General features: G+C 41.9%; 2 protein-coding genes across 3 annotated transcripts; both read left to right on the top strand.

The window, feature by feature from the left end:
• The first annotated feature begins 62 nt into the window (after positions 1-62).
• Positions 63-2,086, top strand: LOC140313092 (OX-2 membrane glycoprotein-like). Its single transcript, XM_072391090.1, has 4 exons — positions 63-801; positions 1,052-1,390; positions 1,478-1,786; positions 1,908-2,086. Exons 1-4 carry the CDS (start codon positions 747-749, stop codon positions 2,066-2,068), a joined length of 864 nt encoding a protein of 287 aa, XP_072247191.1. The 5' UTR covers positions 63-746; the 3' UTR covers positions 2,069-2,086.
• A 987-nt stretch (positions 2,087-3,073) lies between these two features.
• On the top strand, positions 3,074-17,649 carry LOC140312777 (nectin-4-like). Of its 2 annotated transcripts, XM_072390620.1 has the most exons (9): positions 3,074-3,399; positions 5,008-5,089; positions 5,258-5,388; positions 7,204-7,527; positions 7,946-8,272; positions 10,385-10,669; positions 10,894-10,995; positions 11,104-11,174; positions 16,261-17,649. In XM_072390620.1, exons 3-8 carry the CDS (start codon positions 5,319-5,321, stop codon positions 11,163-11,165), a joined length of 1,170 nt encoding a protein of 389 aa, XP_072246721.1. In that variant the 5' UTR covers positions 3,074-3,399; positions 5,008-5,089; positions 5,258-5,318; the 3' UTR covers positions 11,166-11,174; positions 16,261-17,649. The 2 variants fall into 2 exon arrangements, with proteins under 2 accessions (XP_072246721.1, XP_072246800.1); XM_072390699.1 differs by lacking the exon at positions 11,104-11,174 and having other exon boundaries at positions 3,075-3,399; positions 5,008-5,097.
• The last annotated feature ends 2,690 nt before the right edge of the window (positions 17,650-20,339 follow it).

Here is a 20,339-nt window from a genome sequence, read left to right as displayed (position 1 = left end):
GTCAGAAGTAAAACATTTGGTGTGATTATATGTAGTTTAAATGCAACAGGAACGTTTTGGATGATAAAGCAGAACTTTTCAGCCTTAAAAAGAGTTCAGCAACTGCTTTTCTGCTATTTTTTCCATTTTCTCAGCTTCTGTTCTACTTGAAACTGAATTCTTATCCTTCTTTTGTTTTTAACCTTTCATCCTTTTTCTGCTGAGACTTCTGCAATTTTTTTCAGCCATTTCATCTATTCTGCCTTTTTTTTCTAGTAGCTTTAAATCGTTCTACTAGTTTCTTTTCACCTTCAAATTACTTCAACCAGCACTTCAGCAACTGGCTTTCTGCTAAAACTGAACTTTTTCAGCTTTTTTTTTTTTGCAAGTTCAGCTTTCTTCCCCATTCATTTAATCAGCATTCTCTCTGTTGTTTCACAGGAACAGCTTTTTCTGGTTAAGCTTACATTTCATTTGTGTCCTTATCAACATCACTTCAGGCTGAATCTCTGATATAACACTGGATAAAGTCAGCCTAGCATAATGTGACTGCATGATTCCAGGTAATGAAACAACTGACAAGTGTCATTTCTAACTGCCTGTGATTTAGCACGTGTGGCTTTCTTGCTTCCTGTTGGGGAAGTTGTCTTTTTTTTGTTCAGAGAACGGTGCACCGTGCATGAAGCAAAAAGAACGAAAGTGGTGCATCTGTAAGCAACAACTGATTTTTGACGGACAGGGCCAGTTTCAATTTTACCGCAGCAACGATGGAACATTGTGCGTTTGTGTGTCTGATTTTTGTGTGTGGAGTCTTTGCGACAGGTAAGACAGAGAAGCAACACTTCCCTTTGTTTAAGTATGCAGGAAACTATCTATTTTTGTTTTCTTTTTTTCCATTTTTGTCCCCAGTTATGAACAAATACTACTGTATAAGACAAACAAATCATTGCCTTCTTCTTTTTTTTATTGAGATTTTTACACAGTATCCAAACTTTTATCTGGTATTGGGGTTGTATTTCAGTGCCTGTTCCTCATTGTCACTTGTAACTGTTATTGTATTTTTCCCATGCAGCTCAAACCGTTGAGATACAAACACAGGAGACTGTGGTGGCAGCAGCAGGAGGAGAGGCTCGTCTCAGCTGTCAGCTCAGACAATCTACCCAAGTTCTTCAAGTCACGTGGCAGAAAATTTTACCTGATGCGAAAACAAATATTGCGTCCTACAACACAAAATTTGGTCAAACGGTGAATCCTGGCGTCAAAGACAGAATTAAGTTTGAAGATGCTGAACTGCAGAACAACTCCATAGTTATGAGTAATTTAACAGAGCTGGATGAGGGCTGTTATCACTGTGTGTTCACCACCTTTCCTGATGGAACCCTGACAGGCAGAACCTGCCTTCGAATCTATGGTAAGAGCATGACAGCATGATAGTTTTAATTTGTTTACTCAGTGACATGTGTCCACATTTTCATGATGGTGTTTGTTTTTTCCACAGAGCTGCACCAACCGCTCCTTCATGTCAGAGCGTCGGACTCTCCTGAAGAGTCAGTTGTGTCGTGTTCGGCCACAGGTCGACCTGCTCCCACTGTAACTCTGACTGTCTCACTACAACACCTCAACATCTCGCACTACAACACCGTCAGTGTGAACAACACCAACGGTACAGTCACTGTCAACACTACAGCTGTGCTGTCAGGTGTCCGTGACGACAGCGCTCAGGTTGGATGTGCAGTGCGAGTGCTCTCTGGTCCTCTGAAAGAGGCGTTTGTGACCATTCCTGATCTCAAACAGGTGTCTCTTGATGGTGAGAGCCTCTGTCAGAGCCCCAGATTCAGAGATCTGTGGTTACTTTGTGATTGTCCTTTTTTTTAGTCAGATTTTTAGGAAGAATCTGGATCTAATCACACAGTTTTCTCTGTTATTAGGTGTCACTTGGATCATTGTGTTGTGTGTCTGCGGTTGTGTTGCTGTAGTCATCATTGCTGCTTTACTAAAACTAGTTAAAAAAAAAACAACGCTTCAGGTAAGACTTTTGGATTATGAGGACAATAATGGAATATTTGTATCTCAGTTTTTGATATTGTAACATGAGCATTTATTACGTTTTTTTCTTCAGGTACTCTGAGATGAATGAGATCGATCATGAATGATACACAATCAAAGGCAGAAGTGAGTCAGTGTTTTGTCACAAACACCTACTGTCTGCACTGGTTTATCGAGCTCTCCAAAGTCTCTCTTTATGCGATTATGTGTTTTCACGTAAATAAAACATTTCAAATAATTTTCTCTCTTTTACGAGCCCAACACACTTTGTAAAAACAGAACGAGGAAATCATATGACAAACGTGCTGTTATCCATTAAATTGTGATTGATTAATTTAATATTTAGTGTTGTGACTTTCTGTTCTGGTATTGGAATCTTCGAATCATTTGAAACCATTATATTGTGTCATTAAATATGTCCCATAAAGTAAGCCAAAATGAAGAAGCAGTGTGTAAAAAAAGTCCATCCTTACTGCTTCCACAAGAAGTAAGAGGATATGTAACAAATGGGTGCTGGTAATCAATGCAACTTGGTCATCAGCAAGTGTGAGCACCACTATGAAAACAGAAATTTTGTCAGTTTGCTGGTCTGGAGCATTCTGACTCTTTTTGTGCGTTGCCACAATGCCGAGGAGGAGAGACATCAACAATGATCTTAGAGAGACAACCGTTGCTGCCCATCAATCTGAGGAGGGTTATAAGTACATTTCCAAACATTGTGGAGTCCATCATTCTACAGAAAGAAAGATTATTCACAAGTTGAAAACATTCAAGACAGCTGACATGCCAGCAGTGGACGTCCATGTCAGGTTCCATAGGCCACGGTTAGCGTGTTAAATGTTAAAGTTCATGAAAGTATGATTTGAAAAAGAACACATTTGGCTTTTTAGGAATTGTTGTCAGGAATTGTTGCTCTCCAAAAAGAATATGGCAGCACTGTTTAAGTTAAAGCAAATTTGCTTCTGAACAAACCACAAGACTTCTGGAACAATGTCCTTTAAACAGCCAAGACCAAAAACAATCTTTATTGTTCAGTAACAAATTCAGCATACTATTTCAGCCGTCAAAAACTTTATGTGGTGTATAATGACAATATGATTTATTCCATTGAGTGCCTGAACGTCCACTGCCTGATTTTAGCAGGAGTAACACACTTTGACCACCAGGGGTCTCTGTTTCGTCGCGTTTCGTTTTCTGACAGAGTGGAGGCTGTTTGAAACGACCAGGGATAGCGCGAGGCAGCAGGAAGTCAGGTCCCAGTTTAAATTGGGAGCAGCGAAATAAGCCTAACCAGTCTCACATTCCCTGTGGCACGGAGAGCATCTCACAAACAGGGAGTTAGCTTCGTATTAGTGGACTTGTATCTGTCTTACGGTAAGTTCTATGCATTCATTTGGAAAAGGTCGCTTTAATGTTGGCCAAATGTCTGGGAAATGGTTTGAAATAACTGGGAAAACCGCGTCTTTAATTTAATTGAACACACCTGCAGTCAGTCAACTTTTCAGGGTGAGAAAGTCACAGTAACTCCCCGCTGCTATAGGATGCTTTCGAAGTGGTTATAGTTTGCTTCTTTGAATGAATTCCTGTGAATGTTTTTAGAAAAGGTAAATGCTGATTTAAAATGACTCTTTATTCAAGCCACATCTTTGCTGCAGTGCTTTCCTTGCGGCACCTGCTTGATCCAATTACAGTTTTAAAAAGGAAAAAAAACGAAAAACGTTTTTCTTATGGTAACCCTTTCAAGTGAAAGATTTACAGGAACAGAATTGGCTGGATTGCGTTCAATTTGTGGGAAAGGTTTAAAGATTTATGCTTTTTTGTTCCCACTATGTGTTCAAGAAATCTCATGTAACATCTGCCTCCTGGGGTTGAACCAGCTGTGGATGTTTTTAAAAACATTTTTAGGATTTTGGCTGCCAGCCTTGTTTCACTCCCTGAGACTGGTGGGGCGCCTGCTATTTTCTCCATCGTATTTTACTTTTAGTAAATCCCTTCACTTCCAGAGAAACTGCGGCATGTCGAGGGGGGCGGAGAGTAAATCTCTTTAAAGCCACACAAGTTGCAAAATTTCAAAGGTATCTTTGGGCTGTGTCTGCTGGAGTTTAACATTAAAAGCCTGACAGCTGATTGTTTGAAGCAGATTGGGTCGTTAGAGCTGTCTGCAGCAGGGGTTTTGTAGTGGAAAAGCGGTTTCACTGTTGCCCAACAGGAGCAGGCTGCATGTTTGAAGCCAGATGTTTGGCACCATAAAGAAGCAAATCGCACCTATAAAGCTCAGAGGTCTGGACCTGGATGACTTGTGGTTGAGACAGGTTGAAAGTCCACTTTACTTCTGATTGAAGTCTGACTCTTCCTATTTTTCCTTAATTCTTTTTAAAGGTGATCTGAACTCAGTTTTGATTATTTAATGTGGCATTTTTCTGTTCTCTCCCCCAAACAATGTGTTATTTACAGCCAATCAGGCTCTGTGCTTGACTGCTGTTTGCACTCTTGATTTTACACACACACACACACACACACACACACCCTCTCTTCTTGACATGTCCACTCACACATATTGTGATCATTTGAATGACTAATGTCCTCTCATCATCATCACCATGGCCTCTAATTTCTACTGAAGTATTGATTTTGAAATCTCAGCCTTTGATGCTGTCTAGACACTGAGGTGGCAGCTTGTTTTGCTCTGGGATAATTATGGGCTTACTGGGTAAGAGCACATCCTGTGGATCAACATGCAAAACCTCCATTAGACCCTGGGTGATGTTTCTTGAGTTGGTAGTTGTTGTTGATGCTTATACATTGCCATGGCAACGCTTCACAGTGGTATCACTGCTGGTTTATCCACCCCCCTCCCCAAAAAGGGAAAAAAAAGAAGGTCCAGATTTTGTCTTTCTCCCTCTACTACATGGTGTAATCTTTCGTGTTCCAGGGGCGACGCTGTCATAGCTCCTGTCATCCTCTGGCTTCTCGTTCCAGCAGACGGTGTGCGTGTAAGATGCAGCTCCGACTGTGCTGACCAGCAGCAGCTCTACAAGCCTCAACACTGGACAGCTGACGGGGGGTACGTCTGTATCACAGCTGCTCGATTTTAATCTCTGCAAATTCAACATCTTCTTTTTGTTTTAAAAGTATTTTTGTGGTCGTAAGCTGTCAAAAGTGTTTAATGTTGAGGTTTGCCAGTAGGATTTAGGCTGTGGTCGTAGCTCCATGACTGCGCTTGTGTTTTCAGCTGCAGACTGGACGTGAGACTGGCTCAGCGTCTGAGTTGGCCATCCTGATTTTGGTGTGCGATGTGTGGACCTGCCTTCCCCCTGTGCCTGCTGCTGTGGATCGTAGGAGCAAAGGTCTTGACGGCAGGAGGTATGTTCTGCGTCCAGATGGTGCTTTTTGAAGCGGACTGCAGCTCCTTTTTACGAAGACTTCAAATGTAAAAGTATCAGCACCCATTTGCTAATATTTATGAGTTATACTGTGTTATGCCAAAGATTATAAAGGGACAAGAGAAAGATCTTTAGTTCTTCTTCATTACAAGTAACCATACTTGGTGCTTAAAAGTAACTGTGAAAGCTCCGGTATTTGCCTTTCAGATAATAATTCCACACATGCAACATAAATGTAAAAAATTGAAACAGTGGCCTTTTTTTTTTGGTTTTCATCTCCTCACAAAACTATCTGTTTTGGCCCTTTGATGCATCAGACATCAGTGAAAAACAATCAGGTATGTTTAGCACAGTCCAGTAAAGTGTCACTTTCCATCATTATTCTAAGAATAAAACTCTTCAGTTATTGCTCATAGAATAGCTATGACAGCATCTTTTGGAATATAAAAAGCTGGGTATACAGTACTGATGAAAAGAAATGAGGTGTTGAGGTGACTTTTTCGATTTCCAGGGAAAGGGGAATGTGTGCATGATTTATCAAGATGTGTGTAAACATAAATGGAAATGCAGGATACAAGATAAAAGCAGAGTTTGTACAATTTTGAAAAGTCTGTAACTGGTCTGAGCACCTTTTTTATTCTCCAACACAGCCTGAACCCTCTTAGACAAACTTGCTTGTCATTTCTTTAAGCAGCCTTCAGGAATAGTTCTCCAGGCTTCTTGAAGGACATCCCAAAGCTCTTCTTTGGATGTCGGCTGCCTTTTTGTTCCGTTCTCTGTCAACATGATCCCACTCTGCTTCAGTAATGTTGAGGTCCGGGCTCTGGGGAGGATTCATCCCTCCATAAGACCTGTTGCCACTGATTTTCAGTCCACTTCTTGTGTCATTTGGCATAGTTCAGCCTTTTCTCCCTGTTTCCCTTGACAATGGCTTCTTGACAGCCATGGAAGCATGGAGATCATTTCTGATACAGTAGCTGGATCAACTCAAGGTCCAGATGTCTCTCAGGGCCTGTGTCAGGTCTTTTTGGTGATAGTTTTTTTTTTTTTTTTTTTTTTTTTTTGTTTGTTTTTTTTGGTTTGCCACTTTTTCTTTTATCCAGCCTTGACACTCGGCACCATCCTGGGGTATGCTACATTATTGGCCAATATAGCTCTTTGGTAATCTTTATATTTGTGCAAAAATATTATTTTATGCTGATCATACTGTTATGTTTTTCATCAATGGTACCAAAGAGATTGTTTGAAAAATCATGAGGTTATACTGTGAGAAAAGTTATGCTGTGTCTTTGCCATAAGCTGCTCGTAACAAAGTGCCTCAAGATATAATATGAAGAGTTTTATGCAAAGTTCATCCCTCAAGTTTGGTACTTCATTTATTGAATTTATTTTTAAGGCAGTTTAACAAACCATGAAACACATTTCCTCTGAAAATGTCGAGGGCCAAGGACTGGACTGAAAAGGAGTGAAAAAGCAGGTAATGTCCAAAGGAAAACTTTGAAAGACCTTCAGAAAGGCCAGTGCAGCATTGTTAAAGACCGCTTTAAAAGATCACAAGACAGTCTGGCTCCTTGTCAGCAAAATAATAAGAATGGAGGGGGTGGCTCAAGACTTTGACAGAGTACTGTATAAAGTGAAATATTATCAGTTTAGAACAGAACTGGTGCTTATCTTTCAGTCTGTTCCTTTACATGAAATATAAATCTATTTCTTTCAAAGTGATATGTACAGACATTTAACCTCTGATTCTTCACTGCAGTGCCCTAAACAAGTCGCTGTCTGTCTCCTGCATCAGGTGAGGTCATAGCTCCTGCCAGTCTGACCGCAGAGGCAGGCCACCCTCTCCTGCTCAGCTGCAACATCACCACGACGGCGGGTGACACCGTCCACCAAGTGCGCTGGATCAACGAGCAATCCAAGCCGCTTCTGGTCTACCAGCAAACCGTGCCAGTTCACATCAGCCACCAGGAACCCAATGTGCAGCTCACCGCCTCCCACAACAACGCCAGCTACATCACCATCAATAGAGTGAAGCCGGCTGACGGAGGTTGCTACCGCTGCATCTTTGATGTGTTCCCCAGGGGGCAGCAAGAGGGTTCGACGTGCATCAGTGTCACTGGTTGGGCTCCATATTTCACCTCTTTATCGTATGCTTTAGAAAATGAAGCCTAACAGGTCCCTGATTCTGTTCATCTGCAGTGAGCATTTTTCTGTGCTGGTGCTCCACCCTACATTTGGACTTTAGTTCTGTTTTTTTCATTAAAAACAAAGCCTTTCTCTGTTTATGTTTGACCCCGTGTCTGATTAGAGTCGCACTGAGCTTGATTTGTTCAAAGTGCCCTAAAACAGGAAGGTTTGAAATCCCAGATCAGCAGGACATAAAGGCCACCCACCCAGCAAAGCTCTCTTATTGCTCAAGAATCTTGTTCTCCCCATTTCTGCATGCAAACCAGCCTTGTAAAGATTCCGCTGTATGATATGATGAAGGTTGAAGATTATGATGGTGAATCTCAAAAGGAGAACTGTCTTTCTATCAGGTAAAGTTCACCTGGAGGGCAATAGGACAGCCATAAGTGGCAAGCCTGTCACCCTGTCCTGTTGGTACAGCCTCCCTGAGAGGGTTCGCCAGGTGCTGTGGAGGAAGACGGCCGAGCAGGGCGACACCACCACTGTGGCCTCCTCCTCCAAACACAGCCACAACACGGAGGAGCAGTACAAAGGTCGGGTTAGTCTGAGCCGGACGCTGGGGGACACCCAGCTGACCATCCAGACGGTCCGCACCGAAGACGAGGCCTGCTACACCTGCGAGTTCCACACATATCCAGACGGCACCAGGAGCGCCACCGCCTGCCTCTCTGTTTATGGTGAGACCTTATAAAGCCCTCTTAATTCTTTTTTTTGTTAAGTGGAAATGGCTCAGTATTTGCAATAGCTTAAATTCTTCTAAAAAGTTTTGGCCGGTATGAAACATCTGGAAAGTCATTCTTCTGTTGCATTTTTTGCAAGAAATCTTTCTGTTGGCAGTCTTTACACCATGCTGGAATGCATAAGGTGTAACGGTGCATAAAATTATTAGTTGGTGCAGTTTTGTGACCACAATTTTTAGGTAAAATTTTAAAATAAATACAATGAGCTGCTACGTAATAAGCATTTTCTGTTTATTATTATTATTATTATTATTATTATTATTATAGCAAAAAAAAAAAATCTGCTTTCCAAAAGAGAGAATTGTTACTTTTGCCCAATTATTTACACAGTGCTCTTTTACTTCTTCTACTTCTTAATTTAAACAAAGAGATTTGAGCTTTGAGATAATTTAATGACTTGTCAAGAATCATTATTAGGAAAGGTCAGCTGAAACTAATTTTAAAGCTAAATAAAGACTCGGGGCTCTTTAAAGCTTTTCCCAGCAATCAGCAGCCATGGGCTCCTGTAAACAGCTGCCCCGCATTCTGACAATTAAGATCAATGTTACTCACACTGCAGGCGAAGGCTATAAAAGCATTTTCAGGTAACCATTTCATCAGTTTGTAATGTAATTAAGAACCGGTCGTAACCAGAAAGGGCTGCGGTGTGGAAGGCCAGAATACTTTTTGACTGCAGAAGACTTTCAGGTGCATTTATGTCACTCTTGAGTGGTGGTGCACTTCATAACTTTGCAGCCACACCAGCACAGATTTCAGCCTCAGTAGTTTGTAAATGCAGATATAAACAAGCGTGATGGATTTTGGAAATGAGTCCTTTTGAGCTGATGAAAGGGATGTTGTTGTTTTTTTGGGATGTGAGCAGGCACTTCCCAGTTAGATGGAAGAATGGATTCCAAACCTCTTTAAATAAGCTGAAGAGTAAATAAAGAAGGACGGCTTTACGACATAATACTTATTCTAAACACTCCGCAAAAGCCACAAGGGATCATAGTCTAAACATCATTGACTATATCTGGACACTCTAAGTGTAGTGCAGGCAAAATGTTCCAAGAATCTCAAAAGTGGAACCCTTTTGCTGGGAGAATATGTAAACCCCAAGATCACATTTAACTTGATCTTGGAAATCTGGACAGCTTTTACTCATTTAACTATTGTAAAGGAAATTTTTACCAGGTGTTCCTTTGTAAAGTTGACCAGTGCGCTGACTTGTAGTTTAGTTTGGTTCCAGCTCTAAAAACTTCTCATAATTCAACTTGGCAACTTAATTTAGTTTATTTTACCATCAGTGCTAAACAACCTGCACAGTATGATTTTGTTTCTAGTACAAGTTGGATGACAGATCGCATGCTTCTGAGATTAATCTGCAAATGATGTATACTGGGGTTATACAGTAAACCTAGAGGAAGTGTGTGTGTACATCCTTTACATAGCTCAGGAAAAGGAAGCACTGTGTATAAACAAACCACAGGCAGGCCTGAGGTGAGAGGTACTGAAGTCGGTCATTAAACTACTGTTCTGACCTGCTGTCCGTCCCTGGACAACATTTAACCCCTTTTTTCCTCTCCAAGCTTGGAGATTTTTAGAAGTTGGAAGCTAAAGCTCCAGGAGATAGTGGCTGGTCTTCCTGTTTTTGTAGTGACGATAAGGGAGGGGGTGTCACTGAGGGAAAAGGGGTGATTAATGTGGGGCACAGCCGGGGGGATGAGTGGCTCACTGTTTCCTCGGACACAAGGCTTCAGTGTGTGCGTGTTGGTGCGTGTTTGTCCGTCTTGCTCGGCTAAACAGGCTTGGCTTTTGTCTAAACTGACAGAACCAAAGGTCCAGACACGCACACACAGTTAGTAAAAGCTGCTCTGCCTCTGTTGTCTGTCTGGCTTTTGTTTCCAGACCAGCCTGTTGGAGGGCGACTTGTCTTCTGGGTGTATAGATTGTCAGGTCACGTGTTCCGTTTGTCTGCCTCAGTCTCACCAGATTTAACAGCTGCATAAAGTAAAATTGACGCACAAAAGTGCTTGATAATTTGAACATAACCTCCAATTCTTTCCGCAGTTTTACCCAAACCGGAGGTGAGCCATGTGACTTCCTCCCCTGGAGTCACGGAGGCAAACTGCACGGCTCAGTCTCGGCCCGCGGCAGAAATCACGTGGGACGTCGGCGTTGACAACCGAACTCTAGGACCGCCCATTTCGTCAGCTTTCGAACAGGGCGACGGCACGACGATGGTGACGAGCACCTTGCTCTTCCAGTCAGCGCTGCTCAGTGACGTGTCAGTCAAGTGCATCGTGCACCACCAGGGTTTGACGAAGCCTCTGACGCTGCCCCTAAACACAAGTGGTGAGAAGTTCATAAAGGTTTTAGTTTCAGAGAACAGAGGCTTTGGTGTGTTTTCTGTTGAAGTTTGGCGTTATTAGGGCTGCATTGATGGCATTCTTTTTAGATGAGGCCATCATACGTCTCACACCACATCACTGAACACGTTTAGTCCAGATGTCATGTTCTCTGCATGCTGTACTTTGAAACTCAAACTGTATTTTGAAGGAAATGTCTGTTTGTTTCAGTGCAACCAGTAATGATTATCCTCATCTCGGTGTGCGGTGTGGCAGCGGTTCTGCTCCTGTGTCTGTGTGCGTGTCTCTGCAAGTGCTTCATTTGTACTGACGGTGAGTCTACTTTCCATCCCACAAAGGCGTAAACATTGACTTCTGTCGAAAAAGAACTCTTCTGGACTGAAGTCAGAAGAATAATAAAGGTCCTTTTTTTTTCCAAAGTCACCACAGGAAGTGCAAGTTATGAGAATCATCAAAAAAGTCTCCAACTCCTGTTGTTCTAACATCTGAAGGTGGGTTTTCCCTTTCAGAATTGCCAGTTTCAGTGTCTTTGTAGCTCAGGAAAATGTGGGTGATGAGAATGAATAACATTCACACTTCGAGCATTTCCTCAAAATTCAACAGAAGACGAAGGTTATTCTGGGAAGCCCTCATGAGTATGTGATTTAGAGTAGAAATGAGAAGCGGATCCGTCAAAAGGTGCGACAACTACGTCGATTTAATCGCTTTAAAAATGATTCTTTGGTAAATTTTTAATACTGGCATCTCTTTATCACTGGATCGCTGTCATGGGAGGAAGAACATTCAGCTGATATGCAGGGCTTTGTTTCTCTTGTGGCCCGTTGTGCTGGCCAAGTTTTGAGTGCCAGTGATTATAGTGACGGTGATGAAGTGTTCCCATTCTTCTAGTTGCATAAACAGAAAACATTCTGGGATTTTATGGGCCTTGACACAACAAGCCAAGAATTACAGTAACACAGCCAACGTTTGTCTGACTAGTCTTGTTTTATGTTTAAAATGTTTTGTTTTAAAGCTCCTGTTTGTTATATTTAATGTATTCTATCCATGTTGGTATTCATTGCCTTTTCTTGCTTCATATTTAGAAAATCTGAATTATGCTTGAAAAATCCCACAGATTTTCCAAAATGTTTACACACTTGCTAAAGGTGATTTTGATGCGCTCGGAAGCAGTCATTTCTGGTCTTTCCAGTCTGAGATATTGTCATAGATTAAAACAATTCCACAGGATGCCCACTAAGACGGGGCTTATTTTCGGTTAAGAACGCAGTGGCGGTATAAGCCAAGTTGCTCGTACACTTCTACACTTTGGCTTTTTCAAAAGATCCCTTCAGATTTCCTTTGATAATGAGTGAACACTTAACTACTGTCAAGCACTGTGTGCGAGGGATGAGTTCCTTTGCAGCCAGTGAAAATCTTCTCTCTTAACCAGGAGGGCCAACTAGTTTTTGTTAGATATTCTTTGGAAGTTGATACAAAAAATGTTTGTTCAATGCACATGTTTTTTTTTTTTGTGCCTTTGGTAAGGACTACAAAGGTTCTTTAACAGTTCTATTCTTGAGTCACAGGAAGATGCTTTTACTTTGGAAACTGCTTTTTTTTTTTTCTTGAGAAACTTGACCTCAGTTAAGTTGGGAAGTCTGACTTATTGTAGCGTTGCTGGGGATTGGTAATTCCAAGTTTCTGTCAAATGCAGTGTTGATCTGGACATTCTGAAATAGAAAATTTTGGTAACAGTGAACATGCCTACATTTGTGGTATGTTCATCCCGGGTATGTCGTTCTCCTATTGCATTACCCTTTTATGGATGCCTTGACAACCACTGGGTAGGTCAGAGTGGGTGATGAAATGTAGCCATTTGCCTCGCTGTCTGTCCTTCCATCTGTTTGCAGGGATGTGATTAAATGCAAATGGCACTGGGACTCGCCAAGCAGTCATTTTGCAATAAAGTAATCTTTGTAATGTAGACAGAGCTTGATTCTGTTATAAGTTTGTCATGCTAGTGTGGGACCTCTGATGTGTCACCAAACCATGAAATATCTCACTTTTACCAGAAAAGGTCAACTCCCAGCTGCCTCCCATCCTGAGCTGGCTGGGTCTGTGCGAACATGTCATTAACACTCCTGTTATCACCCTTCCTCTCTGGGTGTTGTGAAGACAGTGTGGTGCCAGCGTGCTCTGGCATGTGGACTCCTATCAGAGCTCTTTTTGAACATGGACAGGCAGGGAAACTAAACTTTAGCTGCAGTCACCAAACTGGGCTGCAGTTTTTGCTGAGGTGGGCCGAAGAAAAACAAAGGTGGAGCTGATCTTTTGCGGTCAGGATGGTCACACGACTACTTTACTTCTATCAGAGCCTAAACAATGATTAGAGTTTCCACTTTTCCTTCAGCTCCTCCTCATTAGTGCTTCCTGGAGTGAGTAAAGTGCAGGAGAGAATTACTCACATTCTCCTGGTTTCATAAAGGTGAGAGGCCTTTGACATATGGCCTTATCTCTTGTTTTCTTGCCATGTCATCGTCCGATGCGCCTCGCACAACAGACTTCAGTCAGTGTTGATTTAGGAGTGTTTGTTTGTCTCACGGGCCGTGTTGACACTCCTAAATACTGCGTTTGCATGTGATTGATTGTGTCGTCTTCTATAGTGTGGGATATCTTGAATGGAGCTGCAAAAATAGATTTCTTTCTTTTTTTCTTTCTTTTTTTTTTTTTTTTTTAAAGACATAAATATGCCTGCTGGCATGAGACTTTCCACATAGCTTGAAGTTTCTCATTTTCCAAGCGTGCAGAACATGAGCAGAATAACAAGTGGTCGTGCTGATTGTCTGGAGTTAACAGCCAGAAGAAAAGGCCCTTTTTCTCTGTCTAATCCTTCGTCGAACATTAGGGAGCAGTGACAGGCCTGAAGTTGAAAGTCTGCCCAAATGATAACAACGTCCCCTCTCACACTCGACTGTACAGAAACGCCCGCACACACACACTGTATTTCCAAGACTTGGCTTGGCCGGGATGTGCTGGGAACACAAGCTTTTACTGTGATGTGATTCAGACTGCCGCCAAGAGGGCTGACGGTTGTAGAGTTTACGTCCTTATTTGGGGCTGACTTGGTAAGATTTATCATACCTTTTACGTTACACGTATGACGAGGCTTTGACGTGATCTTTGGAATAATAATCCAGCGCTCGATCGGAGGCGTTTCAAGGTATTGATGGGAAGTTGTCTTCATTACCTTAGAAATGGCAGCATATGTCTAATGATGTCATGGATGGCCTTTCCCAGTCTTTCACTGTAAGTTGCCCCACCTAATGGTCTGATAAAGATGGTCAGATCACTCGTATTGTTCAGTCTTTAGAGCTACACCAGCAAGTTCCTGGACCTTTTCCTTTGTCAGTCTGCGAAGACCAAAAAAATCCTTTTTCTTACCAAGATGCGTTGCTTCTGTTCTGAAAAAGAAATGTTCCTCATCTAAACTTTAAAGGCTCTTAAACACCTGCCTTCAACTTTGCCACCGCACAAAAATAAGCAACAGCTTGAGATGAGATATGAGACAGAAACGGCTGTTTATAGGTTAGAAAATGATTGATGTCAGGACAAACTTTGTTGTTTCAATCCTTTTCAAACAAAGCAGATGAACATTTAAGTCTTATCATAGTGAGAAGGTTGTTGAGCAAATCTGTTTCAGGCACTTTTATTTATTTATTTTATTTAAATTTGAGAGTAGAGGCACAAATCCCACACGTGAACGCCTCAATACTGAGCCAGGTTCTATAAAACAAAGCTGTTTGCAAGGCCTGTTGAGTTTGCGTTTACCTCGGTGTTTACGACCAAATGAAAATCCTGGAGCAGCAGTCTGAAAGTAAAAACTCTGTCAACCAAAGTTTCTCAGCTGCAGTGAAATCCACTGTAGGCCAGCTATAGCGTTGTGATGTCTGCGGCTGAGGTTGAACCACAAGGCGGCCTCAAACAGGCCTCTGTGGCTCCCTCTGAATCAGTAGGTGCCGTTTAATTTCTGCCTGCTCCGATCACCGCTGGGAAGAACGGCCGAGGCCAGAGGCTCTTCCAGTAAAACGCTGCTGGTCTATTTGTGGATGCGTTTCCATGATCTCTGGCGTGGCCCTGCGGAGATGTACAGACTACAAGGTAGTGTGGGGACAGGAAGCTGACCGCAGATAAGAGCCACACGTTTTCAGTGGGAGTCGTCTTTCTCAGGAAGTAGTGGGCAGGTACCACATCCGGTTCGACACACAAAATACAGTTGGATGTTTCATCATGAGGGCAGAACCGACTGCTCCTCTGAGAATAGGTGGAGGAAAAGAGCAAAAGGAAGCCTGACTTCCTAACACAGTAAAGGCGACACCTGCTGGTTGCTGCGCAGCAGAAAGTTTTTCCTGTTTCTTTTTCAGACGTGTTGAGCGGTCGTGTTGATTTTTCCAGTGTTGGACTCGGCTGAGTTAACTTATCACTTTTGCTCTAATTAACTTTTAGGCTACATGTGCCGGTAAAGCTTCAGGGCTAAAGTGAGCCTCCCTTAAATCAGCCACGTGCACGCCTTGCAGCCACATGTGCAGTGAGGTGTGGCAGCCACTTCAGTATGACTGAGGAATTCCTGCAATGATTTTTCCATGCGGTGTCTTGGATGTGAGGGGGGTGTTTGGTGTGCACGCACAAACGTGCATGTGCTTGTTGTGTTTATGTTTTGCATTCCTCTGTGGGATTTATATGAAAGTAATGCAACCTCTGCCCACTGCATTGTGACATGTTTTCATTGAGAACATTTAGCTCTTCATTGTGTGCTCCAGTACAGGATTATTCTCCAAATTCATCGGCCACATCTGTAAAGCCAGTTTAGCAACTTTACTTCTGTTGTCCTTTTCTGCTTTCCCTGATTTAAAGTGACAACATAATGAATGAACGAGTTCCACCAAAAAGCAATCAAACATCACTCTGTCTCTCTTGTGCAACGCTGTGGTTCAACGTTGCTGGCTTTCAGACACATTGTTCCCTCATGATGAAGGGAAACAACTGTGGTGACTCCTCCTTGAGGTCAGTCGCTGTTGCAATGAAACTGCCTCGTGTACATTATGCAAGGCATTTAAATGGAAATATTTCTATTTTACACTTACATGTCCCCCTTGTGCGTCTCTTCTCGAACACATTTCAGACAAAATATTGTTCTTTTTACTTTAGTCAAATTTCATCTGTAACTTATCTGTGACATATTGTACATTTTATTTTAATTCATCACCTGTCTTCATAACAAAAGACGCATGCAACTGCTCAATGTTGAAGTGTGTGTTTGGATTCATGTAAGAATCATCACTTAATGGGCAAATACGAACCAAATGGCCAGTGTCCCAAAAACCTGATGCTGCCCTGGCAAGCACCCCATGCTTTCACTGATGAAATCTCAGGGACACTGTCGGGAAACGGGAGCCACAGCCTGAATGGAACATGCAGCCTGCCAAGGCCGTATTGTGTGATTTGACAAAAAAAATAAATAAACGGAAGAGGAAACGCTGTGGAAAGATTCTGCTTGCAAGCTGACCTGCTAACTGTGTCTCCCTCTCTGCTTCTGTTCAGACTGATTTTGGAGTTCGGCCGCTTTGATGAAGGCCCGGCGGAGCTCTGAGTGTGACCTAGCTGCTCAGCACCGTGCCCTCCAGCTCAGTGTGCAGGGGAGGGGGCAGAGCTGCTGGTTCTGCTCCTGTGAGCACTGCTAATGAAGACCCAGACTGCTGCACTGTAAAAAGAACTAAAATCACATTATTAAATGTTAGAAAATGCACTCACTGTAGGAATCTCTTAGATTGTTGATGAAATGAAGGGTTTCATCTGCATCATGTGGCATTGTGGAGGACCAGTATTTGGGGTGTAAAACAATGTATTGTGTAAATATTTGTCTATAAGAGTTTTGGTCAGTTGTCTTATGTTGAAATGACCTTTTTGTCCAAAATTCCTTAAAGCCTGGTTTTAAATCTTGCTTTACTTTTTTTTTTCTATAGCTTAAACTTTCCATTATTTTAGTTCCAGTAATCCAGTACTTTTTTTTTTTCTTTGGAACACTCTAATACTATGATAAAGAACACAGATAAATGCAAACGGGCATCGGAATGAACCAAAACTGTTCTAACTTTGTCAGAGTTTAGTGCACCGATTGCATCGATACCCTTTTTAGCCACATCAGTCGTCCGCCTCAGCTGATGCTTGGTTACTTTAGGAGACCAATGTGGCCACAAGAGGTCTGCGTCACCACCTGAAAGAACTCTGTTTGGCTGTCAGATCGAGAGGAAGATTAAAAGGGGTCCAAATTTAAACTTGCAAGTAATGGGGAAAGCCAAAAGAGGCCATGAGCCCGAGGGCAGAACCTGACTTTTACTTCAGCGAGCCAGCCCTGTGTGAGTCACTGAGAGGGAAGAATGGAAGCTTTGTTATTTATAGCTACTGCGTGTGGGACGCGGATGGGTGGTCAACCTGTAACCCTTGTTTGCTCTGTGGCTAACATCGCCCCCAACCGTTACAGAGCAGATGAACCCTGCAGCTGGGAAGCGCTCGATTCACGTTAGACAGCATTAGTGTCTATTTCTGAGTGCGTGTGTCTTGAAAGAAACTAAGAGTATATATATATGTGTGTGTATGTCTACATATTGCTGTACAGTGTTTTGACTTATGGCGGTGAACTGTAGAAAGCACCAGTGTAAGCTTCTTTGTTTTGTTTTTTTTATATATATATAAGGGAAAGTGTTCCTATAGGCCTACAGAGGCTGTGTACAGGATAATTCTAGTGAAACCTAATGTCTAATTTTATATGGAGGTCCGTTATGTGTATATACAAAGACAGCTCTAAGGTTTAAATATTAATAAATACCTTGATTTTTCTTCCCATGGTGATTGTCAGTATTTTTAGTATGTGTAGTAACCGGCTGACTGAAGCTGTACTGTAGTCATTGGTTCTGACTGAAAGAAATAAAAGTTGAGTTGTTTGTTTTTTTTCTTCTTTTCACAGTCTGTAAAACATTTTTTAATTTAAAAAAAAAAAAAAAAAATGCTATACCTGCTTAATCCAATTCATGGTGATGGGGCGCTGGAGCCTATCCCAGCTGTTAATGCATGAGAGGCCGGCTACATCCTGGATGAGTTGCCAGTCCATCACAGGGCCACCCACACTCACCCAAGGGTCAATTTAGAATCGCCAACTAACCTAACATGCATGTTTTTGGCCGACGAGACGAAGCACCGAAGGTGCAAAATTGTAAAAGAAAGCTTCTCTTTCTGGTCTCATCACACATACTGACGCTCTCACAATGTGTTCAAATATGGACATTGGCGCACATTTTCCTCACTACATTTTTCCATTTTTTTACTATTTCTTTTTATTTCTTAACTGCCCAAAAGTAATACTAAACAAGTGTAAGACATCAGGAAAAGACTTGCTAGGCCATGGGAGGGGAGGCGATTGTGTTGCACTTAACAATTTATAACGGGGTATTTTAATCTTTTTTTAATTTGATGTTTTTTACTGAACTGCCTCGGAGAGTTGTGGTATTGTTTGATAATTTTGTGTGGGTGTTAAAGTAGTCTCATTGCAGACGTTTAAACCCTCGTTGACTCCACAGCCCACTGTCATGAATCTGTTTCGCTCTCGGATCCAACAAGTTGATTAGGTCATGCAAATGTTCCGATTTTAAAATAGCTTTAACCCAGAGCGCGTGCAGTCCCAAAAACCGTTGTTTTAGCTATTCAAATGAGATGAGTCGTGTTTGAAAATAAGATCACCGACAGCTCATTACCACGGTGGAAAATTAAAGCACCTGCAAGTTGAACTTTCCAGGATGTAATTCCCTTTAATGTTCTGTTTTTTTCTTTTTAAATGGTATTAACTTCAAATGAACCCATACAGTCAGTTTTATAACACGAGGCTGATAGAGTTTAGTGCCATTCAAAGGCTTGGCAACTCATTTAAATGGACATAAGTAGTCAAATCGTTGTTGAAATACATGCTTTCAAAATCAAAGATGTCGGTCAGATTTGTTTTGGGGTTTTTTCTTCATGGTTTTTGTGCCACCTTCCTGCCTCATTCTTTGTTTTTAGTTTTTTTTCCCTCCAGAGTGACCCAAACGTTGCCGTTTCCGTCCACAAGCTTCACAAAAAAAAAACAGGAAATGTCTGAATTATGCCTTTGACAGTTGACAGATTTATCTGCATTATTATGAGAGGCCCTGATGGACTTAAAGCAAATAATCTGACTGTTCATGAAAAACAGAGGCTTATCTGGAGGAAGCCGTGGGCTTTTGTTGTGAACCTCGCAATAAAGGCACCAGTGAGGATTGTGGAGTCGTATTGATTGGAAATCCCTTTACTTGCCTTCCCTTTTTAAAGGGGTTGTTTATTGCTCTGCAAACTTCCCACAAAGATGATGCATCTGACCGGTTCCACCTGCAGTGCACAACACTGAGATTTGCACATGCACCACCAGATGGTGATCTTTTTTTCAATTATTGTTTTTATCGTTTTTTTAAACCCCTCCCAACCATCCAGTTTTAAATGTGCACTGTACATTAATTTTAGCGCTGCATAATAACGCACTTTGTTTTTACATAATGGGACTCCTAACCTACATGCGTCATGCGGTGAATGGTGGGCGTTGTAGCATGCCGGGTAGGATGATTGTAAGAAGTGAGTTTCAGAGAGTGTGAGTGCCTGCCTGTACTAGACTGTACACCCAGTACAGCTTTTAGCACTTTCGAAACCACAGAAACGACACGTCCCACAGGCCACGCTGTTCCACGTGCTTCATGCCCCCCTGTAAATTGCAGCGTAGATTACAAGCTGCCATATATTTCTTTCACAACTTCTGATCCTGTTAAATGATAAATATGGAGTTCTTATTATTCGATCGCTGTGGTTACAGCCTAAACCAAGGTGCTGCTCAGCTGGTGTTTCAAATTGAAATGTACTGTTCTGTAAAAGGATGTTGAAGCGGTTTTATTTGATTTCTGTGAGATAGTTTGTGTTTTGGGCTCTCCGTGTTCATAAATCTTCAATATTGTGATTATATTGCAATAGTTATTCTTTTCTCTTAAGTGCTTTCAGTCTCAACTGTTACTTTATGACTTGTAACATTTCATACTTTGGGTTGGGATTTTTTTTTTAGGTTCAGTTTTGGGGCTTTTTTCTTGGTTTCAGTGTGATGTGAAAGGTGTCACTTCCTCGATTCTCGGTGGGAGAGAAGTTGCCCCTTCTGTCTAACCTGTTCTCAAGTTGAGACCTTCTGTTTTTAACTCCAAAAGTGCAGCTTTGTCTAGCATTTAGATTTGTTTAGCTTATGGTTATACCTTACAACTCTCGTCCTTGCCCATTGTGCAGAATCCTACTTTTTCATGTATGTATATTCTGGCTGCCTTCACTGCTGGAACAGCAATGGAGATAACATTAACCGTACATCTCAGACTGTACAGGTTTCAGTTAGCATGTTAAATGCTAAAGTTCATGACAGCAAAGTTCCATTGGAACAAACCACAAGATTTCTGAAACAATGTCCTTTGGACAGACAAGACCAAAGTGGAGATGTTTGCTCATAATAAGCAGCACCACATTTAAAGAGAACCAGCTTTTCAGCTCAAATACCTCCTAGTAACAAATCAAGCACAGTGGTGGATGAT

Source organism: Leuresthes tenuis, unplaced genomic scaffold (genome assembly GCF_036924035.1).
Source record: "Leuresthes tenuis unplaced genomic scaffold, fLeuTen1.0.hap1 SCAF_1, whole genome shotgun sequence".
Classification (NCBI taxonomy): Eukaryota; Metazoa; Chordata; class Actinopteri; order Atheriniformes; family Atherinopsidae; genus Leuresthes; species Leuresthes tenuis.
Note: the sequence above shows the minus strand (reverse complement) of the source record. Positions and strands in the feature narration are given on the sequence as shown.